The sequence below is a fragment of the Thermobia domestica genome, chromosome 3 (assembly GCF_964235325.1).
Source record: "Thermobia domestica chromosome 3, izTheDome1.hap1.1, whole genome shotgun sequence".
Classification (NCBI taxonomy): domain Eukaryota; kingdom Metazoa; phylum Arthropoda; class Insecta; order Zygentoma; family Lepismatidae; genus Thermobia; species Thermobia domestica.
Window position 1 is genome coordinate 117,902,042 of NC_137456.1, and position 12,731 is coordinate 117,914,772.

Consider the following 12,731-nt stretch of genomic DNA (forward strand, 5'->3'; position numbering starts at 1 on the left):
GAGATGGTCGATGAACTTATGGAGTAAATGGTCAAAGAGAACGGGATCCATAGCTTGCATGATGGCCAATCTTCTTGCAGGTGACATAAAAATCCTTTCTTAGAGGGAGATCGAAGTAGAGTTTCGGGCCGTGAACATCATTACAGCGATAACAAACTGCTTCCAGTCGATATTCCTGGGTGAGGTTGTATTGACAGCAGCGCCAGCAGAGAGTAGGCAGGGGATCACTACGAGATTTCTCCACTTTATGTCTCTTTCCTTCGTATGTAATTGCTGATGCGGTGAGAGATGCAACTGCTCTGGGACCTGTTGCCAAAAGGCGAACTAGCGGTCATTCTTGTTTTGTATTCTGCGTAACCCTAATAGAGGAAACTTTATATCCTTTAAATCCTAATGTCTTTTAGGAATCCAGGCAAATCATGAAACACACACGTGTTGGATCGAGTTGCAGCCTTACGTTACTTGAGGCAGGCTCTTGGACGGAAGGCAGGCAGTGTCTGCTCGGAAATGGAAAACTTCTCTTGCTTGGAGCGAGAATCAATAATAGCATTGTGTGAATCTTCTTAATCACTAGACGAACAAAGGTCCAATGAGAATTTTGCCCCTTCTTGCGAGATATGTCGGACTGACGAGATACTTTGGTAGGCGCTGCTGGTTGAAACCGGAACAAGTTGAGTTTGCTTGGTTGGAATCTTCTTTGGTGAGTGTTCTTCCTGGTTTGGGTGCATCTCAACAACAATGGTAAAAGAAGTTTACTTCTTGCTGGAGCCTGCTTTTGACAATATACGCTCGACTTCAGCTCACATATCTGCAGTCATCTGCTGGCCAATGCTTATTTCTTGCGTTGCGATATTTACTGTGTTTGTGCTTCGAGTAACAGGTTTCTTGTGAGACTATGAGTTTGTAGAATACTTCTTTTTGTCCATTTTCTAAGAGCATGTGATACAGCTTCCTTTTACTGGAAACTCTCAACGATGAACGCTGTCGTAGATAATAGTAACCTCGTTTAAATACTAAAAGATGGCAGTATTTCTGTTCGAATATCTTAATGTTATTGGTCGTTTTATCTAAGGTCTCCAGAATTTGAAATTACAAAAACGAGACACATAGGAATCAGGGGGGCGAGGAGGGGTCAAAATGCACAAGTATAGCATTCAAAATTTTCAAACACTAAGAAGCATTCGAAAGTTCCAGGCACGGGCTAAATGAGATATGGACCTACAATATGAGATATGGACCTACAACTTAATTTGGGATCCGAACCACATGGGCTCCCGCCGGTTGATCACCTTAGTTTTATCCACTTTTGTGAAAGGAAACTTTTCGAAATTCATTACCAAATAATCAGGCACATGGTGATAGCATCATGAAAGTGAAAAATTTGAGTTCATTGATGCGACAGTAAGAAGTAGGATGTGTGAAAGTGAAAAGAGCTTGATACACACATACACACACGCTGGTCGGTCGGACAACGTGGTCACATGGGAAAAAGCAAGTTATGGAAAGGCAACGATTGCCCATAGAACAGGCATAGCTCGACAGCAATGATTTAATGTTTCAGACGCTCAAATTGCAGGAAGCTATCAACTAACACAACACTTTACTGACATCTATTTAAAACAATTGCTTTCCTAATTTTGCTATATGACGTTTCTAACTGAATATTTAGCCATAATTCTAGGTAACCTAGCGACCAAATTATTTTTATTGGGCTATAGTCCGTAGGATATATGGACATCATTATCGTTTTGATTTGATTTGATTTGAGTTTAGCGTCCCTTTCAGCATCAAGGTTATATGAGACATAGACCTACAGTTTAAAGTGGGATGAGTTCCCACTGGGAATCGAACCCGAGTCTCCCACACCAAAGGCACGCACGCTAATCGCTTATCTACGAGGGAGCTCTGTACATCATCCAGCTTGATGATTTAACAGTAAGGGAAGTTTTCACAAAATTATTGATTGTAGTTTAGCTTCCCTTTCGGCACCAAGGATGAGACGTAAACTTACAGCGTAACATGGGATCCGAACCACGAGTGCTCCAACCGTAAATAGAACCCTGGCCTCCCGCGCCTAAGGTCTTCACGCTAATATATAGCTGTGTCGGAGATCTGTTTCCTCCTGACGAGTTAAGTAAATGCCAACCGACAAACACAAAACCCCATGGGCCTCAATGGTGCCAGACAACTCTTCCATACTTTTTTCATGCCCATTACACACTATCTCACTCAATTTACGTATACGTACGTACGTCATTTCACACAAATAAAGAAAATGGAAAATAAACACTAGTTTTCGATCAAAAGAATGTGTCGTCTTCAGGCACTTTTAAATGCTAGACAGTATCACAAGACTTTTTATCAACTTCCTTGCTTCCATTTTGCCTCTGTAACCTAACTGTTGGCCGAGTCTTTCAAAATGACTAACGTTTCTACCTGTTTTTATTCCAGAGTGAAGATTAAATAACGGGACCTTAGAACTTGAATGTACCTCGTATTGCTTTCATCAATGTTTCTTCTCATCACATTGTCGCTTAGTTTCACTTAGTAACCTACAGTCAATAACACTAATTCATCAGGCTGAAGTTGAATTAGGCTGCACGAGATTTGAAATATGTGAAACATGTTTTTATTTTAACATCCTACAACTTTGCTCCGAGGCTGAGAGAAAGATGAAATGACAAAATTGGGAGAAAATGGGAGAATTTCGAGAAATCTCACTAACACGGTATTTATCCGTCATAAAAACTCATTTGGTGCGAGCTGGGATCGAACCAGAGACCTCACGCACCAGAGATAAACTCTCTAGGACTGTGCCACCACGAGATTGCGTGGAATATGTATTTGTAATTGGATATACAGCTATACCACTGTTTTGACATATTACATCTATGATTACAACAGCGCATAGTAAGCATTATTTCGTCAGTACTGAATCATATAGTCGTATTTTCTTTATTATATTAATTATCTTTACAAGTAAATAATTTGAGGTGCGTTAAGCAAAATAATAATAACAATAATAATAATAATAATAACAATAATTTTGATCATCTTTACATCTTTTGCTATCATTATAACACAATCCGTGCGCTTCAGTTCATTATGTACTCCGAAAGATGCCAATCTTTGTCATTTTTAGAGTCTTATCCATTTGTGAAAATTATGTATTCATTATTTACAGAGCTAGGAACATGATGAGTGTAGGTGTCTGCGATAGAATCCAAATGAGCATGTGATGCCATTCAATAATTCAGATAATTGTTTACCATACTGGTGACCTGAACTGAGGTGGAAAATTAATTCAGGAAAACCACATGTCACATGGAACGTGATAATTCCTATTTTCGTCACTACATATTCATCCATCCATCTTTTTTGTGTGTGTAACAAGTAGAAAACTGATCAGGCATTCTATGAAGTAAAATGAAAGTAAGATATATTTGCAGAATGGTTACGTATATTATTATTATTATTATTATTATTATTATTATTATTATTATTATTATTATTATTATTATTATTATTATTATTATTATTATTATTATTATTATTATTATTGTGTTGATACGTTTGAAATTAATAAAATCACAATGACAGCAAATGGCAGTATTTTAAAGATTTTAATTCATATTTCTTTGAGTAGGAATAGACAGTACTAAAATAACTTGTGTTTCTCTAATACGAATATATGTGCTACAGTTCCAATATATTTAATTGGGTAAGATTTGAGAGAAAAGCAATACATTAAAATTTTGAATTAAAGTACCAAACATTTCACTAGGACTATATTTAAAAAGAGCCATATAAGCAAATTGTAGGAATGTAAAAAAAAAAAAAAAAAAAAAAAAAAAAAAAAAAAAAAAGAGGACATACTTGAAAAAAATCAAACAAACAAACAAATTAGGCATATATGGATACTCTAAAACAATATTATGAATCTTTTGACTTAATGAATCATTTGAATGTATACAAGTGCAGACATATTGAAAACCCATAGTAATTTGTACGTATTTTACGATATGAATAGACGCGTACTACCTAAACGTCTTGATGCAATTACTATTTTATTAACAAATATCCCAGTATATTATTGTGGGCAATATTTTGCGTTATTCCTTCTATATCTTTCATATAAAATTCGTATGAACTCGAAATTTCGCACAAAATTCTAATATCTCGTATGGGTGTCTTAGGGAAGCAACCCTACTTCTATTTCTTCCATTCTAAGTCAAGTATCTACTGGCGAAACTTAGAGGCAATCCGACAACACTGTACCCTTGGGAGATGTCCTCCGAATAGCGCGAGAGATGATACTGGCAAAAATTTTATGGATACGGGTTGAGAACGAGATCCACCCTTGCGTTCTATCGGATGCTGAAATTGGTAGACCTAGGTCAAGCTTCACGACTCCGTACGATCACTTATAGTCACCTGAATTTCTTAATTATTATATACTGTTTACGATAGCACTGAGAAATCTTAATAAGGTTTCAGTCGAGGATAAAAATGACGATTTTATCGACATAATGACGACATTATGTATATTAATTTAAAGCAATCTAATACAATTTACAAACAATAATTACTTACCGGTGTAACCCAGAAAAAATGGCAATGAAAGAATAAAAACTTCTTGTTTTAATATAGACATTTTGTTGTGTAGCGAATTTTATTCACTTCACTTACATGGAATGGAATCTAATCATTCTTACATGATTTTTGATTTATTATCACGAACTACGAATATTACCTAGGTACGTAGAAACATACTTTATAAGACAGTTTAAATTAACACTTTCATTCTATTGTTATTATTTTCAACTATTATTGTTAGCTATCCTTAAAAGTGTTTGTTGAATTCTGTTTACTATTTTACGGAAATGCTGCATAATTCATATAATGAAAGTGCACAGTTTTGGATAAGAGTAAAAAATCTTACCTGATGCGTCTTTTCCCAACACTATTCGGCCAATAAAGTCATCTCTGATAACACCACCGTTGAAATCCCAAACACTGATCACTATACTAACTTCTGGAAGTTCAGCGGCAGTTACATGGAAGCTATAACAAAAATATACAAATTCAGATTTTAGATAACTGAATACTTTATGTAGATCGTTGGTGGAAATTTGTTTAAAGGCACTAGGCTTTTTCTGTGTGAGAAACAATTGCATGGTAGTACACACGTGTACACAGTGTTACAAGTAACACAATATATTATAACGTCATTCTTTCTTACATTTTTAATCACGAAAGTGAAAAATTATAATAAACAGAAAACTTGCAAATTTGGACGGACATTCTTATAAAACCATCTCTTGTAATTAGACAAGGAACTAAGGAAAGCTAGTAGAAATTAACAAAACGTTGTTGAAAAGTTCTCGGTCGAATCTTCGTTATTTTTAATTACTTGAAAATTTTCTTAGGCATCGTAACGACGGTGGTTTGCAGTTATCGGGTCGAAATCTATGTCCATTTTTACTGCATTGCTCTTTGTTGTTCCGTTAGTCTTAAATTCTCGACCATTGCAATATTCCCCAGATTCCTGTGGGTTTTAACTCTGGACTGTGAGCTGGCCAAGTCAGAATATCTACATCTTTCTCACGAAACTACTTTGATTAACGCAAAGACATGAACCGTAAACTATCATGTCAAAAAAAAAAAAAAAAAAAAGATTTTTCTCAGTCATTTCTACATACGTTCTACGTAATAAGTATTCTTTATCATCCCTCTGTACATATAAAAGTTTATTTTAGTGAACACCCACGTAATAGTTAACTAAGCTTTTTCACAATACTGCCTACATCGTAATAGTTCCTTCAATAAAGTTTATTCTCATCCTCATCCGCTTCTCTGTACAGAGACTGCTCATAATTGTGAAATTTATATGGCCCATCTAAATGAAATTCTTCTGATTACTAAATATTACATTATTTCATTTAGAGGTCTATGACATATGTTATTCCGCGAATTTCAATCTACCTCTTTTGTTCATGGGACTTAAAGGCAGTTTCTGTAGTTGTTAGTAAAAAATTAAACGTTTGTCTACTGAAAAAATGCCTGACATCCCTAACCTAACGAAATTATCAATAATAGAACTTTTACGGTTTAATTACCTTACGACCTGACAGCCAGGCTCATTTCATGGTAAGTACTGAAGCTTTTACTTCACTTGCTAATTTTGTCCCACTTGACATTGTTACAAAAATTGATATCCGAAGTTCACACACACGTCTTCCCTAGTGAATTGTGGTATTCTGTGTACTTACTGCTGCCGTTGTTACTGGCAAAGGCAGTAGAGGAGCGCTGCTCTACCTAGAGCAAACAACATTGTCTTTGCTATTTGCTTGGAATACCCATCATATATAATACGGAATGAGCAGTATCATGTTTATTTCAATGTGTTGTATATACGGTATGTTTCTTGTAAAATACACTACACAAGCATTGAAATACGTTGTATATATGTTTCTTGTAAAATACACTACACAGGTGAATTTTTGTTATTGTAATAAAAACTTATGCCTTCTACCACTGTATATCACATTTTAAACATACCACTGATCTTAGTTTGAAGATCTCAGTCCACCGGGCATTGTAGAGGGACATATATCATATTGTTTGTAGGAAGCAGCATTGAAGGTTGTCGGACAACGTGACGGACTATTCGCTTGTTCGAGTTCGCTGTTCCTGGATCACAGGTTATGCCTGCCAGTCAACGTCATGTCAACGATTGTGCAATTAAGTCACTTGTATGGTTGTATAATGCTCTGCAATGGCCCACGTGATTTTCCGTAGAAGTGCCCGTAGCGTGGGCCGTGACGGATCAGTGGTCCAACGGTAGTGTACACATTGGAAGACTCAAAACTTCCACCGCAGCAGCGCCCACACAGGTCCACGCAAAGCATTGGTAAGCTCCTGAATAGAATTATTATTCTAACTAACAGGACGGCGACCATAAGAGTGAGGAAGAAGGGGTAGTGGGTAGAAAACTGGAGGATAGGGCTCCTATGCCCCATCGGGAGGATGATGTAGGTATTACCCTCAGAAAGCGTTTCGTGCCCGCTCCTGGGTCCGAGATGGGATACCTACATCCTAACGCACACTCGTACCTCAGGCGTGCTGAGGTAGTAGAATCCTTCGTCCAAGGTTTTTATTCTTTTCTATTGGGTGCAGGATCCACGACTGGTCAGGGGAGCCGCTGCTCCCAAATGACCATTGTCTTTAAAGGGAGACAATCTACATCAGCTATTGGGTCTGGTAAGGGAGACAATCTACATCAGCTATTGGCTGGACCTCTACCGTAATTAGAGGAAGATCCGTATTGCTTGAATGACCCTACCGAAAGAGAGTGTGGTGGTCCTTAATAATAGTGGTGTACACTACCATTTTGTTCCGAACGTAGCTTAACTACTACGTGTACGTGATATCTAAACATATAAAAGATAGGTAGAAAATTGGCGGAAAGTCAGCCAGGGGAGCAAGCCCCCTCTGCTCCCAAAAACCACGTCTGCCTTAACTGACGGTCTACATCAGTCATTGGCTCTGGTAATGTACAGTGTACCTCTACCGTAATTAGAGGAATCCCTGTATTGCGCGGATGATCGTACCGGGAGAGGAATGTCAGATTCCTACCTGCGAGGGGACTAAATGGCGACTGGGGAAAAGTGCCAATCCCAGATGTCTGTGTAAACGTTTCTGATCGCAGTGAAAGGGAGGAAGCTGTATGGAATAAGGACTGGAATCAAACTGAAATAGTGACTTAACACGTACCATTGAATCCCGAATGATATATGGGGATATCTCGACGTGTACGTAGTACCTCTACACGCGAAGGCGTTGCCGTTGAACTAATAGGGGTAGGCAGGGCCGGGATTGAACAAGCTCCGTAGAGCATGCCTGGGACTTGCGGATTGGGTTGGACTCTGCTGGACTGTAGTTACCGTGTGATCCAGTAGCTCATGGGGGTTTATCTCAGGAATCTGGGTAACGGTGAAATGGGCCTGAGGTAAACTTGTGTTGAAACGCTCGGGCACCATACCTGCAGAGCATGGGGGGACTGATCCGCTAGCAGTCCGCCTTAATCAGTAGGTAACTGGTACTCTCAGGACTTAGGTCTGGCCGCGCAGTGGGTGTATTCCACTCTCGTAATGAATAGGAGTTACATCTCCAACGCGAGTCAAGGTTGAGGGACAAATCTTGATGGTGTACCGCGTGTACGAGGACATACTTCCAAGTAGGAGCAACTACGGCACGAGTGTTGAAGTTAATAGTACCGATCCATTAAATAGGACAAACCGCAGCGGGATATCCTTCATGTGTACGCTAAATCGTGGTAGTAGATCATTTGATTTTAATGCCTAACTATGTCAGTCATTGGAGACAGTTGTTTGAATCAGTTACAGTTCTTTGTTCGCAAACCGATTGACAATGCTTCAGTTAACAGAGCTGTTGGTGCAAAGGCTGCGGTGCTAAGTTGGGTTGTAGGGTGAGTTCTGAATCTCCTAGAAGCCACATATTTCACTATAACCTTGACGACAACTACCGTATGGACTGGAATATTGTCATGCAAACTCAACGACCTCATGTATGCAAACTCAACACACAGCGACTGAATCAAATGACCCACCATGAATGGATATTGTTTGCAGTCTCATTCTAGAAACCTTTTTTACGATTTGACTCAGATGAGTATCGAACGGGAGATGTATTGCTCTTGTTTAATATTACGGCAATTAAAAATAAACTACATTACATACTATATTAAGTGCGATTATCTGCGCGAATATGCAACAAGAATATATATACTATGCAATAACATCGAGTTTTTTGATAACTTCACATATCTGCAGACATGTTTGGAAGTGTATTCATTGTAGAAAGCATTTTCAAAAGAACACTATGTAACCGCACAACAGTAAATTTATTGCTTTAAAATATTTTCTATTATACCATGGACCAACAAACCATAAAACCTTCCTGGGGGATTTCCCGGTACTGGGAATCTGTCATAATATAACGAAAGGGCAAATCAACCAGAATAATTTATTGAGTTGTTTTCGATAGAAAAATAAAACAGAACATTGACACAAAGTCATACTCGTACCTCCATGAAAATCAATTATTGTGAACCCTGTGAATATATATATATATATATATATATATATATATATATATATATATATATATATATATATATATATATATATATATATATATATATATATATATATACACAGTATATATAAACACATTTCCTCTCCTTCTATATGATGGATCGAGATAAAATTTTCAGTTTTAGTTGAACATAAAATAGGACACATAAATACATTTTATTATTCACTTAGTTTGCAGTGTTGCCACCTAATAACTAAAGGAATCGTGAGAAGGAACTTATTTTAAGCGAAATTGCCTCAAATATTCCTCAATTACTTTTCCTTTGTATGCAGAAATGTTCCGTTCACTACACAAACTGAAAGCCTACATCCTTACAAGTCGATCGAGGATAACGTGTTCCAGTGTTGCACTAACAGTCTGATCTATGATCATTCAAAGAGATCCCATCGATATCTGTAAATATATGCAGATGTTAAAGGGTTAAAGGCCCCAGGACCCAGATACTGCACTTATATGTTGACCAACAACTATTTTCTGATTCTTAGGACTCTACGGAACATTACTAATATATGATATGAAATGAAATCTTTGAGTTTTACGTCTAACGTTTATGACGGTTAGGCTAAAGGAGACGGTGATTATGAGAGATGAATGAAATGGTGGAATGAAGAAAGTGGGAGGAAACGGGAGATACCCGAGAAAACCCACGCACACGGTGTTTGCCCAGCACAAAGTTCATTTGGCGGGATCAGGGTTTGAACCCGGAACCCCAAGCACCAGAGGTGAACGCTCTACCACTGAGCCACCGCGGCCCCAGAACATTATTAATATAGTAGCAAAAATTCTCTACGGGGAAGGAGTCATAATCTTTTGGCCCACGGTCTAGTTGTTTTTGTTTTCTCGATTTGAAAAAAAGTTAGTGTTTTGCTTTTAATTACAGTGCTTTTAATAATTTAAATTCGTGCTAGTATGTTATTACAGTGGATAAAGCATGTTTAAAAGATTTATTTATGCAGATGCTATTTAATTTTGTCAGTTACAAAGTTTCATTATGAGTGTTCCAATTCAAGTATGGCAGTGATTGCAATATGAATCCCAAAAGTGTTTGGTATGTGAGGCTCCAAAATTTTCACTGCTGGAGAAAAAGAAGAAGACACAAAACACGTCAGAATCAGCTGAAGGAAAACTAAAACTGAAGGATAAAAGAAGATAATTTAGAACTTAATAAGAAAATACGAACTAAAAAATGCAGGCAGTGAAAATCAAGTTGCTTGATAAGAAATCATGTGAATCAGATCTCTCTTCAATGGAAAATCCCAGTATTTTTTAGTTTAACGTCCCATACGTGTATCCTTTAGGATATAGAACACGGATGATCAATGAAAGGGAGTAATTAGAAAAATTAATTTTGTAGTGCTCTTCCACAGGAATCGAAGCCGGAACCACTCGCACCAAAGGAACACGAAGAATTCCAATAATATTCAGTTTGTGTTCTACAAGGATCTATTTTCGGCAGATAACCGAAGAGAACTGTAGGTGCAATGTGTTCTAGAAGATGTACGTACACAACAACTCTGCTGGATGCGAGAAAGATGTTCACGATTGAAGTTTTGCAGACATTATGCAAAAAAAAAAAAAAAAAAAAAAAAAACTCTTGGAATTTTTTATATTTTCACAGTAGTTTTATGAAATATCCATAAAATTTAGAACAAAACATGTAAAACTAATTTTAAAATACAGAAAATAAAACGGAGGCTCATAATTCCATTTTTACCTCTACTTGTATAATCTTTCCATATAAAAACTGTTGCAATTTGATGTAGGGAATTTAATATCTTTTAATTTATATATATATATATATCTGCTATTCTTTGATTATAGTATTTGCTTCCGTATCTTTGCCTTAAGTTTATTGATCACCTTAATACGAGTTGTTATGAATTTGCATATCATGATATTAGAATTATTTTTTACCTATCAAAAGTATTATAGTTTTAGTACATTCATTTAATTAACTCATTTAGTACACTGTAAAAAATGAGGTGTTGAAATAACACAAAATGACGTGTTATTTGTGCGTGTTACTTGTGTTAATTAAGCATCAAGGACATCGCCTTAGGAGCATATCAGAAGTAATTCGTTACTACCTGGGTGAATTTGTATTGGTATTTGTCGTTTAATATGAGCAAAGCTTTGCGAAATATATTTGGCACTTATGCCAAGTAACGAATAATGTTCTATGTTTTCTGAAATCGGTCACAATAATATTGTTGTATACTTGTGAATCGCCTGACAACAGTTACATAAGAAACAGTCCTGCCATCTTCTGTTCGTACGTGCTAAGGCATAAGAATAACAGATAAAGCAAATAGATGGAAGCACTGCTATCTGTGTAACTTTTGTCAGGTGATTCACAAGTTTACAACAATATTATTGTAACCTATTACAGAAAACATACAATGTTATTAGTTACATGCCACAATGCGAAATATATTTCGCAAAACTTTGCTCATACCAAACGATAAGAAAATGCAAATACTCACAGCCAGTAACGAGGTATTTCTGATATACTCTGAAGGCGATGTGTTTGGTGTTGACTGTTACTAGAGGAACATATCTCAGTTTTTCTCCTCAATGAAATATTTCTAACCAAATCAACTCCATGTCGCCTACCGGGATATACAATTCTACGCGCTGACAATCTCCTGCCTGCGCAGCGAGCTAATGTTGTGTAGCGGTTGGGTTTTCCTCTCATTTGCCTTATCGCTAGTTCTAATGTGCTCTTACTTCGTTACCCGAATACATCATTACCACTGTATATTTCAAATCTATTATCATTACTCTTGCAACTATCTACATCCGGCCTAGGCATCTCCTTCCGATACAATTTTTACAGCACATTTCAAACACCTATCGCCACTACATCATCATGACAGATTTAAATATGCATAGTCTCTCAGATCACAATCGTACCAATTTTACAGCTTTTATCACCACACACACCACTGGAACCATTCATCAGTTGCCTAAACCTACTCGCCCAGAGGCAAATAGTACACCTGACATCGTTATAACATCTAGCAATCTCCTAACTTATAACAGCATTGCAATACTTGATACACTAGGTAGTGATCACGCTCTTGTTAAACTCATCATAAACTTCCATTCTTCTACATCATTTCGCTCGCAAATGCCTTCCTGTACCTGTTATCGATTTGCCAAAGCTAACTGGATCAGCTATCGCTCTTACCTCGCTCAACGCACTAAGCACCTGTCATCCCCCACTACAGAAGACGATCTCTACACCACGGTTGAAATACTCACTCAAACTATACAGGAAGCTAGTATTCTGTACATTCCCACTAGCAAAAATATCCTTTATCAACCTCGACTGTCCCCCCATTATCTTACTATGATCTCACGCTCTGGCCAACTCTATCCAGATTACATTCGCACCAGAAATCCTGAAGCCTTACGCCATCATCAGCAATTGCAAAGAACTGCGCACAACTACATCCAGGCATATAAACTTCGTTGTTGGATTAAAACCTACAACAACCTATCTACCACCAGTCATCCTACCAAATTCTGGAAAAAGTTAAACGCTTTGT

General features: G+C 37.3%; 1 protein-coding gene across 1 annotated transcript in view; it reads right to left on the reverse strand.

Annotated features, from left to right (window-relative positions):
- LOC145680683 (synaptotagmin-17-like) overlaps positions 1-12,731 on the reverse strand; it is a 734,886-nt gene that overhangs the window by 30,012 nt on the left and 692,143 nt on the right. The window contains exon 6 of the mRNA XM_081751574.1: positions 4,943-5,064. Within this exon, the coding sequence (XP_081607700.1) occupies positions 4,943-5,064 (122 nt within the window). The remainder of the gene's footprint in view (positions 1-4,942; positions 5,065-12,731) is intronic.